The sequence below is a fragment of the Porites lutea genome, chromosome 8, assembly GCF_958299795.1.
Source record: "Porites lutea chromosome 8, jaPorLute2.1, whole genome shotgun sequence".
NCBI lineage: Eukaryota > Metazoa > Cnidaria > Anthozoa > Scleractinia > Poritidae > Porites > Porites lutea.
The window spans coordinates 5,520,125-5,542,247 of record NC_133208.1 but is presented as its reverse complement, the minus strand read 5'-3'; the positions used below and the strand labels follow the sequence as shown (position 1 = coordinate 5,542,247).

The 22,123-nt window shown below is 38.4% G+C and overlaps 1 protein-coding gene and 1 long non-coding RNA gene across 2 annotated transcripts; both read right to left on the bottom strand.

Moving 5' to 3' along the window:
• Positions 1-1,922: 1,922 nt before the first annotated feature.
• On the bottom strand, positions 1,923-8,979 carry LOC140945793 (uncharacterized). The gene is made up of 4 exons (XR_012166753.1): positions 8,807-8,979; positions 6,130-6,246; positions 5,291-5,479; positions 1,923-2,015 (listed from the first exon to the last, which is right to left on the bottom strand). It is a non-coding gene; the product is annotated as an uncharacterized lncRNA (long non-coding RNA).
• Positions 8,980-10,005: 1,026 nt separating this feature from the next.
• LOC140945127 (uncharacterized) lies at positions 10,006-13,249 on the bottom strand. Its single transcript, XM_073394189.1, has 5 exons — positions 12,907-13,249; positions 12,385-12,573; positions 11,771-11,887; positions 10,945-11,130; positions 10,006-10,088 (listed from the first exon to the last, which is right to left on the bottom strand). Exons 1-5 carry the CDS (start codon positions 13,247-13,249, stop codon positions 10,006-10,008), a joined length of 918 nt encoding a protein of 305 aa, XP_073250290.1.
• Positions 13,250-22,123: the final 8,874 nt, after the last annotated feature.

The window sequence follows — 22,123 nt, the reverse complement described above, 5'->3', positions numbered from 1 at the left end:
TTTTATTCCTTTGATTTTGATATTAATAGTTTCACTCGTCTGTCAGAGCGACAGAGAACTTGATGACAGATCGCATTAAAATCTAAAGCTTATAGATTCAAGAAAGCCACGATTTTGTGTAGTGTGTGAGCGAGCCGTTGTACTGTGAGGATCGAAGCTGTGAAATAAACCCTGTTTGCTTTAAAACTGTGATATCGTGAAGCACGGCCCTTCGGCATTCACGACAGGGCTGTTTCGGCTTAAATTGTGATCAAAGGGCTCCAGGAGGGACTGTAAATACTCCGCAACTTATTAATTGATATTTTCAGGAATTAAAGAAGATGTCTATATCGAAAAGCCCACTTTAATTAAAACAGTAAAATCACCCAAAAATGTCGTAAAATATATAATTTATATATATTTTTTGCTTAATTGATTCTACTTTAATTTACAGTTTGTTATATTTGTTTAATTCTTTCTTCTCTGTCGTGTATTAAGTCCTCAACCATGTTACGATTTTTATTTCATTTGATTGGTTAACTTTAAAATTTTTCTTAGTTAATTAACCTTAACCTTATTAATTTTTTTTGCACGCACCGTTCCGCCTGGAATAGCCTTGCTAGCTGCGGGCAGTGCTTCAAGTATCATCTGCCTTTTAGTCAAAATTGTTGTTGATGTTGAATTAGACTTTGGCCTACAGGCTGAATTGGCACTTTGGGGCTGAAACAGATCTTTTTTTTTAACTTTCAGAGTAATTTTCCTTTTGTCCAAAACAAAATGTCAAATTGTAAAACGATAAAAAAAAAAATTAAAAAGAGTGCTCGATTAAGCTTAACCTATTATATTAACAAGCAGCTCCGTTAACTTCTACGAAAAAAAATACATTTGCATTCCATTTATTTCCTCTGTTGCTGCCTACAAGTCTTGCTTGACAAGGCACGCACAAGGATTAAAACTAAGACACATTTTTAGCATTATTAATATTAGATCAACTGCATTTGGGCTTAACGATTACTGTTTAAAAATTTTTTCGTTATAAACGAAACAAAAATGCTGTCAACGGTTTTTAATAAATCTTTTTACCTGTGCTCTCAAATAAAAATCTTTCGGCCTTCGCTGCTTGTTCTTGGCTTTTACTATCTTCTTTTTCTTGAGCTTGTGGTAATGTTAGTTCGGCTGAAGCAGGGGCCATAATTGAGGTGTAAACCCGATTAAGGCTCCTGCCTGATGCTTGTCCTTGTGAATTTGCCTTACTACTGCTCTGGTGCAAACCTGGGTAGCGGATACACGAACAAACAGATACAAGAAAAATGTTTTTAAAAATGTTTGCCCATACGCTGCATTTGAACAGTGAGTGGGGGAACTTAAATTTGTTTTTGTTATCCCGTGATGAAACATTTTTGTTTTCCATGAATCATGATGTGCTGAAAACCGTTATGTATTGTAATTGAAGTGATTGAAGTGGACTCCCTGAAACGAGAACTGCTGCAATCCTTGATTGTGAACTGTGAATACACATACATTGAAGAAGTTAAGTCACTTAAACAGTTTTTTTTGTTTTGCTTCAGCGCGAAGTTGAGCGTCAAGTGCAACATATATTTTGTAAAAGCATCAAATTAAAATTAATAAGACTAAAAATATGAATCACCTTATTCATTTAAAGTAACTTTTTATAGACTGTAATGCAGTGTGGCCAATAAAGTCAAGTCATACGGATTCTTTTCCTTTTGTTTTTCCCAACTAACGATACTTAAACTTAATCGACTTTTTCACTATAATGGTGCCTATCTTACTAGACGTTCTATATATTTGATGGTGGCATGAGTGTATTCCTTCGTCATGCGTAAGAAATTTAATTCTAAATATGCTGAATACATAAACTGAAATTCAAGTCGCTAATATAGGTATAATCCCATTACCTGTCCGGTTATATCGAGCAGGTCTTCGGTTTTGTGCATGTTCCCGACTTGTATCAGTGTCCTTCGCCTTGTTTTCGAAAGCTAGTCTCCGCCATTTTACGTTTACTGTACTCTCACCTGTCAAGAAACGTACGTGATTTATATGCTGCGAGGGACGTTCTGTCGCAATTTGTAAAAAATCGTGTCGCACTTTGTAATCAAAAAGCTGTCGCAACTTGCAATAACTGCCCATCGCACTTTGTAATAAACTAAGCTGTCGCAGTTTGTAATAATTCCATTGCACTTTGTAATAACTTTTTGAGAGTGATTCAACTAATACTTCTTCAACATTAATGTGATACCAGAAAATAGACGGTACTTCATAAACTTAACAAAGATGATGACGTCTGCAAGCAGGTAACTTACAAAATTAATTAAATATATAATTCACATAGTATCTCCGTTCATTCAAGCTATTTAACTTTATTCATAATTCTAAACATTTTTTTTAATCAATGTTGATTAGTTATCTGACTTACAAACTTCTGTGTTCTTAAACCTTGCTATTTTACTAGGTGGTTTGAATGCAATGGTTACCCGGGCGAGGGAATACTCCCTTAGATGGCCAATATGGAGATGTGCCACTGGACAGAGCACTGTCAGAGAACAGAATCTAGACACACTAGACACAAACTAGCCATTATTAAAATGCATTTAATTTGCACAAATCGTAACATCCATCCTTACATCATTCGAATAAGGGCACCAGGAAAGTTCAAGCTTTCCTTTTTAGATGTTATAGCAGGTCGACACCACACCGTCCTTGAACGCGCAATCTTAAAAGAAGTAATTATAGTTGTTTCCATATTTAACACTTTTGGGGTCACACTGAGCCGGCTGGCCATTTGGTCCATTATTCTCTCTTGATTTGGTCCCATATAGGAACAAAGGAAGTCCTCATTCTATCTTAAAACAATTTTTTTCTATGGGGCCCTCGAATAAAGCAAATACCGTGTGCGTACAACTCGTAAGACCTTGCAATTCTTCCGAGTGTGTTCAGGATTACTTTTTTCCATAAAATGGAAAGGATAATAAACCATCTATTACTACCTGAGTTACCCTATCTAAGGATCAAACCAAAGACACAAAGCCAACATGCATGTTTGACCAAAACCAAAAATTTGGGTCTATAACAAAGTGCGATGGAATTATTACAAATTGCGACAGCTTAGTTTATTACAAAGTGCGATGGACAGTTATCACAAATTGGGGCAGCTTTTTTTATTACAAAGAGCGACATGGTTTATTACAAATTGCAACAGGCATTACAAAGTACGATGGATTTATTACAAATTGCTACGGGTATAACAAAGTGCGGTGATTATTCCAAATTGCGACAGTACAACTGTGAGACGTTACTCTGTAAAGGACAAAAACCTGACTTTATACTTTATATATATAACAACACTGCCCGGTGTAAAAGAGTCTTTCAGTCCAAAACAACATTCTAAATTCAGTAGCCTCGCAGGACTTCAGAACCTCTGATTTAATAGGACCTTTATGGTCCCAGCCCTTTTGTTTTCGGGCTAGGTTCTATTTTAAAGTTTGTTGTCATTGTTTTCTCAGCCAATCCCGTGAGGTCTTTTAACAGCTGTAAGGTCGCCTCATGACTTTGCTACCAAATCGCCTGGCAGTTGTTATTCGTTCTAAGCGGAGAAGAGTCGAGGCAGGTCCAGACAGAGCTATAAAGCTAATTTTGATTCTGATTCAGTCCTAGCAAGAGAGGATAAAGGGGACAGAGAAGGCATCCCCCATACACACCCTATTCCATAGGTAATTCGTCTCGACTTATTTTTAAGACCACAGATCCCAAGGGGGATTAGACAACAGCCAATCACATAGCGCGAATGTGTTCCGCGTGGATGACCCACGCTCAGAGCCACGCGTCCTTCACGAATTGACGCTGAAAAAAATGGCGAAAGACGCGGAGAGTGATACTGCTATTTGTTTTTTCGACGAAAACAACTAAAGATAGATTTCTGCTAAAGCTTTGTCAGCGAAACGGAAATTAAAAAAGAATTGCCCTTCCTCTCTTGTATAGAGCTAACAGTACAGCAGGGAAATCCTCAACACACTGAATATTCTCTCAGGATCATTTATAATTTACAGTTTGAAGAGAGCAATTTCTGGTTTGATATTTATTCTTTTATTAGTCTTTTATTATTCAACAAAAATAACACTTGGCGTCCTACTTACTTTATTGTACAAACGACCGGTTTCAATAGACCGACGAAATTTCTCATTTCATTAAAGCACCGAGGTTACGACAACTTCGAGTTAAATTGATTTCACGGGTTGTCAAAGAGTCCAGCGATTCCCTTTTCCCAGGTGAGCGCCGACTCATTTCGCTTCAATATTCAGGAATGTTCTCGATCTCTTTACGCTTTTATTGCCTTTCGCCCGACATGTTTTGCGCAGCGTTTAGTCATGCGAAACCTCCACGAAACATCCGCGCAGCGCCTAAGGTAACTTTATCCCGATTCTAAAAATAACTCGAGACAAATTACCTATAGAATAGGGTGTGTATGGGGGATGCCTTCTCTGTCCCCTTTATCCTCTCTTGGTGCTAGATGTTTGTCAAGAGGCGAGCGTAGGTTAAACAGGTTGGCCTTCAGTCTTTGGAGGCTGGTAAAAGCCGCGCAACTCATCAAGTGAAAGTTAGGTTCATCAACTAAGGCGAGTTGCAAGCCAGCACCCAAGCCGCAAATTTACAGTGCGACTACTTGAACCGGGTCACTTGGAAAAGATTATCTAATCCCAACGTTTTTTTGAAAACAGAAGATTCTCAATTTTTTTTGGAAACGACCGCGAAAATTCAAGGTTCAGCCATAGGACCGTTAATTAATATTTAACTGTTTTAACTTACCCCGCCTCTGAGGAAGCAGGCCTCAAATTTTAAAAGTTATTGTTCCGTTTGCAAAAAACCTTGAGAATCTTTTGTTTTTAGAAAACGTTGTGATTGCATAATCTACTTCCAGGTGCCCCGGTTCAAGTACTTGCACTTGACTTCCGGCAAATAATGTATCACTGAATCCTGGGTCAGGTTCTGCTCCTTGAACCAGCGTGAAAAACTTAAGAAGGTTGGGCTTTTGTCTCGCATTTGATCGATTATTAACCTCACACTGGAAATCTCTTAACAGGACACTTCACTCCTAATGTTAATGGCAATTTGTAGGATCTTGCATCCACAAGAAGGAACACCCTGAAAATTCAGCTGAATGCACCCACCAAAGCCAAACCGTAATATGGATAAAAAACAAACAAACAAACAAACAAAGAATACTTCCCTTAAAACAAACAAATAAAGTTAATATAGGCTTGGCGAGTCAACAGTTTTTAATAAATCTTTTTACCTGTGCTCTCAAATAAAAATCTTTCGGCTTTCGCTGCTTGTTCATGGCTTTTATTATCTTCTTTTTCTTTAGCTGGTGTTAATGTTAGTTGGGCTGAAGCAGGGGGTATAATTGAGGTGTAACCCCGATTAAGGCTCCAGCCTGATGCTTGTCCTTGTGAATTTTCCTTACTACTGCTCAGGTGCAAACCTGGGTAGCGGATACACGAACATATAAATGCGAGAAAAATGTTTAAATATGTTTGCCCATACGCTGTATTTGAACAGGGAGTGGGGGAAAATATTTTTGGGACCCCGTGATCCAACATTTTATGTTGTCTATGAATCGTGATGTGCTGAAAAACCGTTGTGTATTGTGATTGAAGTGGACTCCCTCAAACGCGAACTGCTACAATCCTTGATTGTGAATCGTGAATACACATACCTCGAAGAAATTAAATCACTTTTAATAAACACTTTTTAAAATCTTTTTTTTTTTTAAAGCTAGCAAGGGCAAGCGCGAAGTTGAGCGTCAAGTGCAACATATAGTTTATAAAGGGATCAAATTAAAAATTAATAAGACTAAAAATATAAATATATCTTTCATTTAAAGTAACTTTTTATAGACTGTAATGCATTGTGCTCAATAAAGTCAAGTCATGCGGATTCTTTTCCTTTTGTTTTTCCCAACTAACGATACTTAAACTTAAACGACTATAATGGTGCCTATCTTACTAGACGTTCTATATATTTGATTGTGGCATGAGTGTATTCCTTCGTCACGTGTAAGAAATTTAATTCTAAATATGCTGAATACATTAACCGAAATTCAAGTCGCTAATATAGGTGTAGTCCCATTACCTCTCCGGTTATATGGAGCAGGTCTTCGGTTTTGTGCATGTTCCCGACTTGTATCAGTGTCCTTCGCCTTGTTTTCGAAAGCTAGTCTCCGCCATTTTACGTTTACTGTACTCTCACCTGTCAAGAAACGTACGTGATTTATATGCTGCGAGGGACGTTCTGTCGCAATTTGTAATACCTGCCGCAATTTGTAAAAAATCGTGTCGCACTTTGTAATCAAAAAGCTGTCGCAACTTGTAATAACTGTCCATCGCACTTTTTAATAAACTATGCTGTCGCAATTTGTAATAATTCCATCGCACTTTGTAATAATTTTTTGAGAGTGATTCAACTAATACTTCGTCAACATTAATGTGATGCCAGAATATGGACGGTACTTCATAAACTTAACAAAGATGATGACGTCTGCAAGCAGGCAACTTACAAAGTTACTTAAATATATAATTTACAAAGTATCTCCGTTCATTCAAGCCATTTAACTTTATTCATAGTTCTAAACATTTTTTTAAATCAATGTTGATTAGTTATCTGACTTACAAACTTCTGTGTTCTTTAACCTTGCTGTTGTACTAAGTGGTTTGCGTGCAATGGTTACCCGGGCGAGGGCATACTCCCTTAGATGGCCAATATGGAGATGTGCCACTGGACAGAGAACTGTTAGAGAACAGAATCTAGACACACTAGACACAAACTAGCCATTATTAAAATGCATTTAATTTGCACAAATCGTAACATCCATCCTTACATCATTCGAATAAGGGCACCAGGAAAGTTCAAGCTTTTCTTTTTAGATCTTATAGCAGGTCGACACCACACCGTCCTTGAACGCGCAATCTTAAAAGAAGTAATTATAGTTGTTTCCATATTTAACACTTTTGGGGTCATACTAAGCCAGCTGGCCATTTGGTCCATTATTCTCTCTTGATTTGGTCCCATATAGGAACAAAGGAAGTCCTCATTCTATCTTAAAACAATTTTTTTCTATGGGGCCCTCTAATAAAGCAAATACCGTGTGCGTACAACTCGTAAGACCTTGCAATTCTTCCGAGTGTGTTCAGGATTACTTTTTTTTCCATAAAATGGAAAGGATTATAAACGATCCATTACTACTTGAGTTACCCTATCTAAGGATCAAACCAAAGACACAAAGCCAACAAGTTAAAGTTCCATGTCTTTCATAAAAGCGATTCTCGTTGGTCACGTGGTTGATCAAGGCAGAAAAATTTATAACGGAAGACATGCATGTTTGACCAAAGAAAAAAATTTCGGTCTATAACAAAGTGCGATGGAATTGTTACAAATTGCGACAGCTTTGTTTATTACAAAGTACGATGGACAGTTATCACAAATTGGGACAGCTTTTTTATTACAAAGTGCGACATGGTTTATTACAAATTGCAACAGGCATTGCAAAGTACGATGGATTTATTACAAATTGCTCCGAGTATAACAAAGTGCGATGATTATTCCAAATTGCGACAGTACAACTGTAAGACGTTACTCTGTAAAGGACAAAAACCTGACTTTATACTTTATATATATAACAACACTGCCCGGTGTAAAAGAGTCTTTCAGTCCAAAACAACATTCTAAATTCAGAAGCCTCGCACGACTTCAGAACTTCTGATTTAATAGAACCTTTATGGTCCCAGCCCTTTTGTTTTCGGGCTAGGTTGTATTTTAAACTTTGTTGTCATTGTTTTCTCGGCCAATCCCTTGAGGTCTTTCAACAGCTAGCTGGAACGTCGCCCCCTAACTTTGCTACCAAATCGCCTGACGGTTGCTATTTGTTCTAAGCGGAGAAGACTCGAGGCAGGTCCAGACAGAGCTATAAAGCTAATTTTGATTCTGATTCAGTCCTAGATATTTCTCAAGAAAGCGGCGAGCGTCGGTTAAACAGGTTGGCCTTCAGTCTTTGGAGGCTGGTAAAAGCGCAACTCATCAAGAGAAATTAAGTTAGGTTGATCAAGGCCAGTTGCAAGCCAGCACCCAAGCCGCAAACTTACAGTGCGACCACTTGAACCGGGTCACTTGGAAAAGATGATCTAATCCTAACGTTTTTTGAAAACAAGGGATTCTCATAATTATTTTATTATTATTTATTTATTTATTTATTTATTGCAAAGGACTACCAAAATTCGAGGTTAAGCTATAGGACCGTTGAAAAGCTTAATATTTAACTGTTTTAACTTACCCCGCCTATCAGGAGGCAGGCCTCAAAATTTTTAATGTAATTGGTCCGTTTGCAAAAAACCTTGAGGATATTTTGTTTTTAAAAAACGTTGTGATTGGATAGTCTACTTCCAGGTGCCCCGGTTCGAGTACTCACACTGAAATACATCTGGCAAACAATGTCTCACTGAATACTGGGTCAGGTTCTGCCCCTTGAACTAGCGTGAAAACTTAAGAAGGCTTGGGCTTTTGTCTCGCATTTGATCGAATATACCTCACATTGGAAACCTCTTAACAGGTATACACTTCACTCGCAATGTTAATAGCAATTTGTGCGATCTTGCATCCAGAAAAAGGAACGCCCTGAAAGTTCAGCTGAATTCACCCACAAAAGCCAAAACGTAATATGGATAAAAAACAACGAGCAAACAATGCTTTCCTTAAAACAAACAAAAAAAGGAAAAATATTCTTAGCTGGTAAACGGTTCTTAATAAATCTTGTTACCTGTGCTTTCAATTTCGGCTTTGGCTGCTTGTTCTTGGCTGTTGTTATCTTCTTTTTCTTGAGCTGGTGTTAATGTTAGTTGAGCTGAGGCAGGGGGTATAATTGAGGTACCCCGATTAAGGCTCCTGCCTGATGCTTGTCCTTGTAAATTTTCCTTACTACTGCTCTGGTGCAAACCTGGGTAGATAGAAAAACATATAGATACAAGAAAATGCTTAAATATGTTTGCCCATACGCTGTATTTTAACAGGCAGTGGGAGGGAAGAGGGGCGGGGGACTTATTTTTGTGACCCCGTGATCTAAGATTTTTGTTGTCTATGAATCGTAGTGTGCAGAAAAACCGTTGTGTATTGTGGTTGATGCGGACTCCCTGAAACGCGAACTGCTACAATCCTTGATTATGACTTGATCGTCAATATCATACATTGAAGAATTATTAAGTCATTTAAAATGTTTTTTGTTTTGCTTTATTTTTTCAGCCAGCAAGAGCAAGCGCAAGGTTGAGCGTCAAGCGCAACATATATTTTGTAAAGGCATCACATTAAAAATAAGACTAAAAATATGATTATCTCATTCATTTAATTAAGTAACTTTTATAGACTGTAATGCATTGTGGCTAATAAAGCCGAGTCATGCGGATTCTTTTCCTTTTGTTTTTCCCAACTAACGATACTTAAACTTAATCGACTATAATGGTGCCTATCTTATTAGACGTTCTATATATTTGATTGTGGCATGAGTGCATTCCTAAATCACGTGTAACAAATTTAATTCTAAATATGCTGAATACATTAACCGAAATTCAAGTCGCTAATATAGGTGTAGTCCCATTACCTCTCCGGTTATATGGAGCAGGTCTTCGGTTTTGTGCATGTTCCCGACTTGTATCATTGTCCTTCGCCTTGTTTTCGAAAGCTAGTCTCCGCCATTTTACGTTCACTGCACTCTCACCTGTCAAAAAAACGTACCTGATTTACATGCCACGAGGGACGTTACTCTGTAAACGACAAGAACCTGACTTTATACTTTATATATATAACAACACTGCCAAGTGTAAAAGAGCCTTTCAGTCCAAAACAACATTCTAAATTCAGAAGCCTAGCAGGACTTCAGAACCTATGATTTAATAGGACCTTTATGGTCGCAGCTCTTTTGTTTTCGAGCCAGGTTCTATTGTAAACTTTGTTGTCATTGTTTTCTCAGCCAATCCCTTGAGGTCTTTTAACAGCTGCAGGTCGCCCCCAGACTTTGCTACCAAATCGCCTGACAGTTGCTATTCGTTCTAAGCGGAGAAGTCAGTAGAAGCAGGTCCAGACAGAGATATAAAGCTAATTTTGACTCTGATTAAGTCCTAGATATTTCTCAAGAAAGCGGCGAGCGTCGGTTAAACAGGTTGGCCTTCAGTCTTTGGAGGCTGGTAAAAGCGCAACTCATCAAGTGAAAGTTAGGTTCATCGAGGCCAGTTGCAAGCCAGCACCAAAGCCGCAAATTTACGGTGCGACTACTTGAACTGAGTCACTTGGAAAAGATTATCTAATCCCCACGTTTTTTTGAAAACAAGAGATCCTCAATTGTTTTTGGAAAGGACCGCGAAAATTCAAGGTTCAGTGTTAGGACCGTTGAAAAGTTTAATATTTAACCGTTTTAACTTACCTCGCCTCTCAAGAACCAGGCCTCAAAACTTTAAAAGCTATTGGTCCGTTTGCAAAAGACCTTGAGAATCTCTTGTTTTTAAAAAACGTTGTGATTGCATAATCTACCTCCAGTTGCCCCGGTTTGAGAACTCGTACTTGACTTCTGGCAAATAATGTATCACTGAATCCTGGGTCAGGTTCTGCTCCTTGAACCAGCGTGAAAAACTTAAGAAGGTTGGGCTTTTGTCTCGCATTTGATCGATTATTAACCTCACACTGGAAACTTCTTAACAGGACACTTCACTCCTAATGTTAATGGCAATTTGTAGGATCTTGCATCCACAAGAAGGAACGCCCTGAAAATTCAGCTGAATGCACCCACCAAAGCCAAAACGTAATATTGATAAAAAACAAACAAACAAACAAAGAATACTTCCTTTAAAACAAACAAAAAATGTTAAAAATCTTCTCATCGGGTAAACGTTTTCTAATAAATCTTATTACCTGCGCTCTCAAATAAAAATCTTTCGGCTTTCGCTGCTTTTTCTTGGCTTTTATTATCTTCTTTTTCTTTAGCTGGTGTTAATGATAGTTGAGCTGAAGCAGGAGCCATAATTGAGGTACTCTGATTAAGGCTGCTGCCTGATGCTTGTCCTTGTGAATTTTCCTTACTACTGCTCAGGTGCAAACCTGGGTAGAAACACGAACATATAAATGCGAGAAAAATGTTTAAATATGTTTGCCCATACCCTGTATTTGAACAGGGAGTTGGGAGAACTTATTTTTGCGACCCGGTGATCCAACATTTATGTTGTCTACGAATCGTGATGTGCAGAAAAACCGTTGAGTAATGGTGATTAAAGTGGATCAAACGCGAACTGCTACAATCCTTTATTATGAATCGTGAATACACCTACATTGAAGAAATTAAATCACTTTTAATAAACAGCTTTTTTTCGCTTTTTTTTTAAAGCTAGCAGGGGCAAGTGCGAAGTTGAGCGTCAAGTGCAACATTTATTTTGTAAAGGCAACAAATTAATACCTAATAAGACTAAAAATATGAATATCTCATTCATTTAAAGTAACTTTTTATAGACTGTAATGCATTGTGGTCATTAAAGTCAAGTCATGCGGATTCTTTTCCTTTTGTTTTTCCCAACTAACGATACTTAAACTTAATCGACTATAATGGTGCCTATCTTACTAGACGTTCTATATATTTGATTGTGGCATGAGTGTATTCCTTCGTCACGTGTAAGAAATTTAATTCTAAATATGCTGAATACATAAACCGAAATTCAAGTAGCTAATATAGGTGTAGTCCCATTACCTCTCCGGTTATATGGAGCAGGTCTTCGGTTTTGTTCATGTTCCCGACTTGTATCAGTGTCCTTCGCCTTGTTTTCGAAAGCTAGTCTCCGCCATTTTACGTTCACTGTACTCTCACCTGTAAAAAAACGTAGTAGGTGATTTATATGCCGCCACGGACGTTACTCTGTAAACGACAAGAACCTGGCTTTCTACTTTATAATTATATATATAACGACACTGCCGCGTGTAAAAGAGCCTTTCAGTCCAAAACAACATTCTAAATTCAGTAGCCTCGCAGGACTTCAGAACCTCTGATTTAATAGGACCCTTATGGTCCCAGCTCTTTTGTTTTCAGGCTGGGTTCTAGTGTAAACTTTGTTGTCATTGTTTTCTCAGCCAATCCCGTGAGGTCTTTTAACAGCTAGCTGCAAGGTCGCCCACTGACTTTGCTACCAAATCGCCTTTCAGTTATATTACTATTCGTGCTAAGCGGAGAAGTCAGTCGAGGCAGGTCCGGACAGGCCAAAACGTAATATGGATAAAAAACAAACAAACAAAGAATACTTCCCTTGAAACAAACAAAAAAAGTTAAAATCTTCTTAGCGTGTAACGATTTTTAATAAATCTTGTTACCTGTGCTCTCGAATAAAATTCTTTCGGCTTTCGCTGCTTGTTCTTGGCTTTTATTACCTTCTTTTTCTTGAGCTGGTGGTAATGTCAGTGGGGCTGAATCAGGGGCCATACTGATTGAGGTACCCCGTTTAAGGCTCCTGCCTGATGCTTGTTCCTGTGAATTTTCCTCACTAATGCTCTGGTGCAAACCTGAGTAGCGGATACACGAACATACAGATACAAGAAAAATGTTTAAATATGTTTGCCCATACAATGTATTTGAACGACGGGGGGGGGGGGGGGGGGGGGGAGGGTAGGAGTTCTGAAGCGGATCTGTTAGCTCCCATTTAAGGGTTAGCTAAATGAACAATGTCTAGTCTTACACTTACACTTCAGCTGATACGTAGCTTACTGCCGATGCCTTCTATACCCCCCACCTGTACAATACAATGATCAGCTGACTAACATTTGGCAGAAACAGGTCTGAGTACACGGCAAGACAATTTACAGCAAACCTATGTGTACTGAAACGCTCTTTAATACCTGGATGTGACGCATATTTATAAAGACTCGTCTCCTTTGATCTTTTTTCTGGTGTAAGTTTTTTACATGACGAAGCAAAAACAAGGTACGCATCCAATTGTGCTTCTTTAACTGACTCTTCTTTTGCTACTCTGAACTCTTCTTTCCCGAATTTAATGCTTTCTTCGTAGTTTTCCAGATAGTAATATGACCAGCCTAAAATTTTACAGGCTTCTATTTCTTCCTGTTTATTACCAACACTTTTACTCCAAAGCAGCCATATTTTGGCATTTTCGATGCTTTTAAAGTACTTCTCCTGTCGATAGTATTGCAGTGCCTTGCTTTTTGCGATTTGCCATTCCATTTTCGTAAATCCGTTGGTGCTGTTATTTTGTGGTCCCTTAATCTTTGGCCTTCACCAATAACTCGAATGATGCTCCGAGGCCTATCGAAATAAAAAAAAATTGATGTTACTCAGTTGCGAATGCTCGAGCCCATAGGTCAAACTGTTGCGTGGGGAAACATATTTTACGGTTAGAAGTAGCTCAGTCAAATATTTGTACACAGTGATGAGTTCCACCGTTCTACGGCAACTTGAACTTTTCTAGTTTTTCCTCTTGGAACTTCGTTGATACGTTTCTTCCTGGTATATTTTATGTGTTTTTTAATATCTTGATTCGAATGCGCAAATCAGTGCTTATTTTCATAGGAGGGAAGGGTGGTGCAAATAAAGTGGGCCTATGTAAAAATTCTCCTGACCCTCTGTCGCCTCATACCCAGTCCCTTCTCAAGAAAATTAAGCCATGGGTCTTTTATTTAATTCCTCAAAAACAGTGGGGGATGATCTAACTTCTTAAGCTTTCAATACAGCACAAAATAACTTAAGGACAGACTTCCTGGGTATAAGTTTGATAACTTTGAATAATGATTAGAGTCATTAATTGTCACGTGACCTATTAAGACTATTTTTAGCACAAAACTGGAATATATTAGGCAATAATTACTTTCTGGAAGTTGCAGTTATCGTCATAGTTATGAGACTAGTGGGTACATCATTTCTGTGTCCGGGCATTTTAAGTTAATCTTTTAAACAGGAACGAAATTCGAAAATCGTTTGATAAGGGGACTGGGTACTAGTAAAAAATTATGTTTATTTACACTTACATAAAATTATTCAACAAAGCCCGGGCACAGATGTCTAGTCGTTCATCTAGGGACATGTTTGGTGCCATCTCTAATTTAAGCTTTTTTCGCGCAAAATAGCCGTTAAAGGTCACGTGACCTAATATATATTTTTTCACCTGGAATCGCATGAACTTTTGAGAGTCATTATTTTACTCAAGTTTTTTCGCTATAGGCCTTAATCCTCAAAATTTAGACCACCCCTCGACTTTTTTAGTGAAATTGGAAAACACTCATCTCAGTATAATTTATGTTTTGATGTTTCTAATTATAAATAGCCTGTGTACAGACGTCCCCCCTCCCTGAAGGGGTGGAGACGTCTGTACACAGGCTAATTATAAAGAGCAGTAAAGTAAAGAAACAAAATATTTCAGTGCAAATAGAAAATACGACTGACGGCTGCAATATTTCCAGAGTTTTTTTTGTCTAAGCTCGTCCCGCTCTCATGTGAATACACTTGACACCATTAGTTCGCTTAAGGTGATTCCCTGGTTTTGCGCTGCGCATCTCTTACTGCGCATAACAAGATGGCCTCCGTAAAAAAGAGCATGTGAAGTAACATTATTAAAATGAAGTTGACCGAAGAGAAACGCTATTTCAATTTTTGCTTGCGGTTGTTTCTTGCCGAGGTGAGACTCAGTGTGGTGGGAATGTGCATAACGTAAGCAGTACGCGTGTTGCTGAGTTCGACTTCCTCACGGAGAACCGCGATAGTGGATGTTTAATTTGTGCTTATTCACTTTGATTTTCATTTAAACGCTTTATTTATCAGATTGTATCCTAAATGTGATATCTAGATGTAAATTTTGTAAAAACGGATTTTTCAATACTTTCTTCCCCCTTTCACGCACATTCTAGGCAAGTATTTCATGGCAGTCTCCATATAGACTCCCTCATCTGTTATCTCTTGCACCTAGTATACCACTATATATCTTATGAGTACCCATGTTTACCCTAGTAATACTGTATACCCTGTATACCCCTATATATCCTGTGTACCCATGTTTACCCTAGTAATATTGTATACCCTGTATACCCCTATATATCCTGTGTGCCCATGTTTACCCTAGTAATACTGTATACCCTGTATACCCCTATATATCCTGTGTACCCATGTTTACCCTAGTAATACTGTATACCCTGTATACCCCTATATATCCTGTGTACCCATGTTTACCCTAGTAATACTGTTTACCCTGTATACCCCTATATATCCTGTGTACCCATGTTTACCCTAGTAATACTGTATATCCTGTATACCCCTATATATCCTGTGTACCCATGTTTACCCTAGTAATACTGTATACCCTGTATACCCCTATATATCCTGTGTACCCATGTTTACCCTAGTAATACTGTATACCCTGTGTACCCCTATATATCCTGTGTACCCATGTTTACCCTAGTAATGCTGTATACCCTGTATACCCCTATATATCCTGTGTACCGATGTTTACCCTGGTAATGCTGTATACTCTGTATACCCCCATCCTGTGTACCCATGTTTACCCTAGTAATGCTGTATACCCTGTATACCCCTATATATCCTGTGTACCCACATCCTCGGAGACCCAGGGGCAGTCAGTCGGGTCGGGAAAAAAGGCGGGACGAAAGTTTTCAAGTAAGGGCGGAAGAGCCCCTGGGTACAGACTCCCACCGAACTATTTCCAAAAATTCAAGCGGATGCCGGCTCCTGATTGGGCACAAAAAATGCTTTGTATTATTGTGCCCAATCGGCGAACAATTTCTCCTGAATTCTTTTCGTGAGTTTGTACACGACGGCTATTTTCTCTCCACACTTGCCCGGTTCGTTCACCAAGCTTCTGCGTGCAAGGGAAACTTTTATTTTCTACTTTCCTAACTAGAAACAAAGGACCTACCGATGAGTTGAATAAACGTTTGGGTTACTATCAGCAAGAGCAATTGAATTTGCCCCGAGAATCTGTTTTCGACGAATCACAATAAAGATTCAGCGGCGATGAGAAATTCAAATGAGTAACAGCTTGACAAGGCAAAACAACAACTTTGCACGTGCATCACGCTTTTTTGTACATTTCTTTGCCGTCAACTGCACGATTACTCGTGCAAATGCCAAATTTCACGTTTTGTGAAGGACGTAAACAAGCAATAACAAAATTCATTCTCTTTTCATGAACTTTGATATGGTTCAGAAGAGTTCGCTTGCATTTGTCAAAGTAAGCGAGTTGGATCAGATGGGGATTTTATATCAAACTGAAAGTTTCCTGACTGCGTGCATTGCATAAGCTACAACAGACAAGCCGTGATCGAGACAATAGCCGTCATGTAAGAACACACGAAAAGAACTCATTGAAATGTGTTCGCCGATTGGGCACAACAATACAAAGCATTTTTTGTGCCCAATCAGGAGCCGACATCCGCTTGAATTTTTGGAAATGGTCCGTTGAGAGTCGGTACTCAGGGGCTCTTTCGCCCGTAATGAAAACTTTCGTCCCGCCTTTTCTCCCGACCCGACTGACAGCCCCTGGGTCTCCGAGGATGGTGTACCCATGTTTACCCTAGTAATACTGTATACCCTGTATAACCCTTTATATCCTGTGTACCCATGTTTACCCTAGTAATACTGTATACCCTGTATAACCCTATATATCCTGTGTACCCATGTTTACCCTAGTAATGCTGTACACCCTGTATACCCCTATATATCCTGTGTACCATGTTTACCCTAGTAATACTGTATACCCTGTATACCCCTTTATATCCTGTGTACCCATGTTTACCCTAGTAATACTGTATACCCTGTATACCCCTATATATCCTGTGTACCCATGTTTACCCTAGTAATACTGTATACCCTGTATACCCCTATATATCCTGTGTACCATGTTTACCCTAGTAATGCTGTACACCCTGTATACCCCTATATATCCTGTGTACCATGTTTACCCTAGTAATACTGTATACCCTGTATACCCCTTTATATCCTGTGTACCCATGTTTACCCTAGTAATACTGTATACCCTGTATACCCCTATATATCCTGTGTACCCATGTTTACCCTAGTAATACTGTATACCCTGTATACCCCTATATATCCTGTGTACCATGTTTACCCTAGTAATACTGTATACCCTGTATACCCTTATATATCCTGTGTACTCATGTTTACTCTAGTAATACTGTATACCCCGTATACACCGTATTCACAAATGGCGGACACGCGGGAAAAAACTGGTGCCTAGTCATGAAAGCGAGGCGTTGGAGGATAAACAAAAATTGCAAATGAAGACTTTCAGTGAACTTGCGGGGTGTTTAGCACGGATTCCACCTAAAATAACTTTGTACGGACTTCTTTTTAAATACAGTTACGTGGGATGTCTTCTGCTTTTAATGTTTAGTAATGATTTGCTGTTTGCAATCAAAAGGGACGCGTATATCTTCAAGGAAACAGGATGATTTTGTAGGTTTCCGAGGCGTCAGAAGCTCAACACGACAAGTGGGCGATGGCTTGAGAAAAGCGGCAAACATGTTGGCCCAAACTTCACACTGAAACCGAATACGAAAGCCAAATCACTACAATTCTGTAAAACAGAAATAAAAACAGCTATTGGTGGCGAGAAAAAGAGAAATAAGCGACGGATATATGGCCACAAAACAGGTCAAGCTGAGAGCGGGTGAAAGATTCATTCACGAGGCTCATTCATTCATGTCAGTGACATTTTATACGTATTTGTCTGTATATATGTATGTCTGTATTTACAACTTCCTTTGGATCATATTAATTCCGTCGCTTTGGAGCGAATTGTTTAATAGAGGTACGTTGGCAGACCTTAGCAAAAATCTCATGATTTCTTTGTCATTGCGAAATAATTAAAAATAATTTTATCAAAATTAGAAGCTGTAATGTGTGAATCTTATGGCTTCCTATTTGCCTGGTCTCCTTTAGGGCATTATCTCAGAGAGCTCTTGGTAAAAAAAGTGTTTGTGTCAGGACTGAACACGGCAAGCTTCTGTTTCGAATAATTAAATTCGAGTCTGGATCCGTTTAAGAAGACCATCATTTTATTTATTTATGTATTCTTCAACTTTAAAATATAATGGAACATAAAGTTAAAACTCTTAACAGCCAAAAATAAGAAATACGAAATTACTCGCTAAAATGCAGTAAAATGATATGTGTCCGGCTTACCGAGTCTGCCGAGTAACAAGTTGAAATTTTGAGCGTACTCCACTCGATCGCTCCTGCATTTATAATAAAAAAAAATAGTTGTAATTGATGTCCTTCATCGATAAAGACCAGAGAATAACGTCCTGGCAAACAAAAATCAAACATAACTTCATCGAAACCTCAGTCACCTCTTCTTTCCTGTCTTCCTTTTTTCCATCTCGACTTGAACTGCAGACGGTTGTTACGAAAACTAAGACCCCCGAAAATTAAGACCTAAGATTTAAGACCCGAAAACTAAAAACGGCAGACGTCTCTTGCGCTAACAAGTAGGCCATGTATCTGTCGCTTATTTCCTTTTTTCTTGCCACCAAGATTTGTTTATATTTCTGTTTCACCGAATTGCAGTGAGCTGGCTTTCGTACTCGGTCTCAATGTGAAGATTGGGCCAACATGTTTGCCGCTTTTCTCCAGTCATCGTCCACTTGTCGAGCTTCTTATGCAGCGGAAACCTACAAAATCATCCTGTTTCCTTGAAGATATACGCGTCCCTTTTGATTGCAAACAGCAAATCATGACTAAACATTAAAAGCAGAAGACATCCCACGTAACTGTATTTAAAAAGAAGTCCGTACAAAGTTATTTTAGGTGGAATCCGTGCTAAACACCCCGCAAGTTCACTGAAAGTCTTCATTTGCAATTTTTGTTTATCCTCCAACGCCTCGCTTTCATGACTAGGCACCAGTTTTTTCCCGCGTGTCCTCCATTTGTGAATACGGTGTATACCCCTATATATCCTGTGTACCCATGTTTACCCTAGTAATACTGTATACCCTGTATACCCTTATATATCCTGTGTACCCATGTTTACCCTAGTAATACTGTATACCATGTATACCCTTGTTTGTACTACAGTTTTCATTAGCGATTAGAATTTTGCTTGTTAGAGACTAACGCATTTTTTTATTGAGCATAAGATGAAGTTAAATCATAAAGAAATGGTTATAAATTTCATGAAATATCCCAATAATACCATACAACCTATTTCCTTTGGAAACCATCAGTTAGAGCGGCGTGTTTCGACATTTAAAAAACTTGGTGTAAAAATTACATGGAACTACCACATTGATTATATTTATGGTAAAGCCGCCAAATGATTGTATTCCTTAATGGTGCTTAAAAGAGCTGGTGTAGCTGGCAGCAATATTACCAATATTATATTATAAGTGCTCTGTGAGATCATTTATACTTGCATATGCTGTCCCGGCATGGCAAGATATTCTGAGACCTTAACTGTTGTTCTTACAAATAAAGTGAAGACGAATTCTCGATATTTTGTGGGAGTTTTTAGTAAAACAATTACTCTACTCGCGCTTGTTGGATATGAGATTATTATAGCCAACTCGTCGCTACGCGCCTGGTTGGCTACAACCATCTCATTGCATAAGCGCACTCGTGGAATAATTGTTTAATCTCCTGTTTACCCATGTATATCTAGTACTATTGAATACCCTGTTATACTCTGCAATATTCTGTTTACCCATGTAAACTCTAGTATTCTGTATACCATGTTTATCCTGTTTACTCATGCACACCCTAGAACGGTTGACTCTATGACAATATGTCGATAGGGCAAGAAAACAGTGTCCGTTGTTGGCATTAGTGGGTAAATGTGAAATAAAGATGTATGTATTTCTTGGGCGATTATCCGTGGAGCGGCGTCTGACCTAACTGAATCATTGAAACGAGCATATTTCAGCGTACAGTTGGTATAATTAAACACCAAAAAAAAAATTGAAATTGAAATACGCTATTTGTAAGAGTAAATGTTAAACACGGTTGCTGTTTTCAGGGGGTAAAACAAAACAAACATAAATAAAGAAGAAAAAGGAGAGGATGACAAAGAAGAAGATGGTGATGAAGTTGTTGTTTCCAAAATCACATGTCCTGATTGAACAAAATTAGCTATCACGACTTTTGCCTGTCGATATAGAGTATAGAACGAATCTTCCAGCTATTCTCCATTTTATAATGGAATTTTTTTTGATAATCTATACTAACAGTTTCCACGTTATATTCAATCAGATGGAAACACAGACCACAATGTTTGATCAACGAAGTTTATTGGTTAGCAGATCAAACTGTTGGCTAGCTCCGAGCTGACTGAAAGACTGAGTGATGTGAAAGGCGATTTTATTTTACTAGGCAACTGACTACTATACAGACAATTAAGGGGTGTGTTGCCCATTGCCCATCATATCTCCGCGTGATTTTATTGCCTTACAAGAATAATATGACTTTCACACAATAAGCCTTTAAAATTATTATTTGGATTCTTAATACACTGTAAATTGTTTCAAAAGCTATTTTTTTTCTAAATATAACGGCCGAGGTCAAGATTGCTCAATGTTTACTATATTTCTCTTGTGGATGGTACCATTTGATACGGTAATAGAACAATCAGTCCGAATTCCCTTGGTTATCAAGAACTGAAATACCATAGTAAAGATTCTTTAGAGCTAAATGTTTTCTTATTACAAATTCCAATTTTCCTTGAATCTGCCCCTCTGTTTTAGCACAGGTAGCCCAAGCTCGAAATATGGGCATCGGCGAGCATCGGCATTGTTGCGTAACATTCAAAATATAAGGATTTGTATGGGAAAAAAACCTATCGTTTCCGTAACATACGAAATGAAAGGATTTCAATAAAAAACAGCTTACCTTACTTAAAATGTGTGTTACGTCTCTCCTGTGTTGTCCACGGGCCGATTTATGGCCGTTTTATGGGTTTTTATGGCAACGGTTTTCTCTCTATATAAAGGTAAACCTACTGCGATGGCTTTAATGGACTATAGTGGTATCCATAGGTCTCGAGGTTGCCTAACCGGTCGAGCTACACTGTCTGTCTCAGGTTTCCTGGTATATGCCAACAACTGACTGAAAACAAAACTTAGTGCGTTCTGGAAAAACTAGTGTTAGAAGGAACTGAAAAGGGCGTATTAAAATTACATAACCTGCAAATTTTCAGTCGTACATTTCAAAAGTAGCGATTGTAACGGCCGAATAAAATTGGAATGTTCGTACTCAACCATTTTAAATACGCTGTATTGCACCTTGTTGACCTCCCAAATTTTTGAATAACCATTGTAAACCATTGTAACCATTATAGTGTATGTGAAAGTAGCGATTGGAAAAATAAACTGTTGCCACCCAGTCACGGTTGAATGTTTCTACCATACAAATCCTTGTACTCTCGGTAGGCGTTGCAATCGCGCCTTTTGAACATATTCGGAAGAAAGTCGATCACGTGACCAACTATTTAACATAAAACCTATTGTTAGCCCCACTTGAGTAATTATAAAACTTATAAACGTCAAAATAAGTCATTATTATGATAATGACATGGATGATAAAAGTTTGGTCACCCATCCGTTCGAGACCCTTAATAGTTCAGTAACAAACTGGTATTTACAACTCTTGATTTTACGGCTGCCCATACTATAACGCAGTTCCTTGAGTTGACAGACTTATCCCTGTTAAATTTACCATTCACTTCAACTTACCATTGGTTATGCCCTCCGTAGCATCGTAATGGACTGCGGTGCCCCAAAATATTACTAGGGTATTCATGGGTACACAGGATATATAGGGGTATACAATATTGCACTACTATATTAGGGAGTCTATATGGAGACTGCCATGAATGACTTGCCACATTCCATTTAAAAACTCGCCCCAGTCCTCTCTCAAAAATCAAGCAAAATGCATTTGGTGCGCACTTTCTGCAGCTCTACCGCAAAAACGAGTACGGTGACCCCCATTTTTTATTTCATGATTTTAATAAGAACACTACTTCCTTTCGGTGAGAAAAAAATTGGCACAAATCTATGCTCAGTTTTTTGGCAATTTTAC

Excerpts from the sequence above, each read along its gene's own strand:
- LOC140945127 (XM_073394189.1), bottom strand. The coding sequence starts at position 13,249 with ATGGAATGGCAAATCGCAAAAAGCAAGGCACTGCAATACTATCGACAG. Across the intron at positions 11,888-12,384 it reads AATTTTATTCGAGAGCACAG|GTGAGAGTACAGTGAACGTA; the intron begins GTAACAAGATTT and ends GTTTTTTTACAG. Across the intron at positions 10,089-10,944 it reads ATTTTTATTTGAGAGCGCAG|AACGAATAGCAACTGTCAGG; the intron begins GTAATAAGATTT and ends TTCTCCGCTTAG.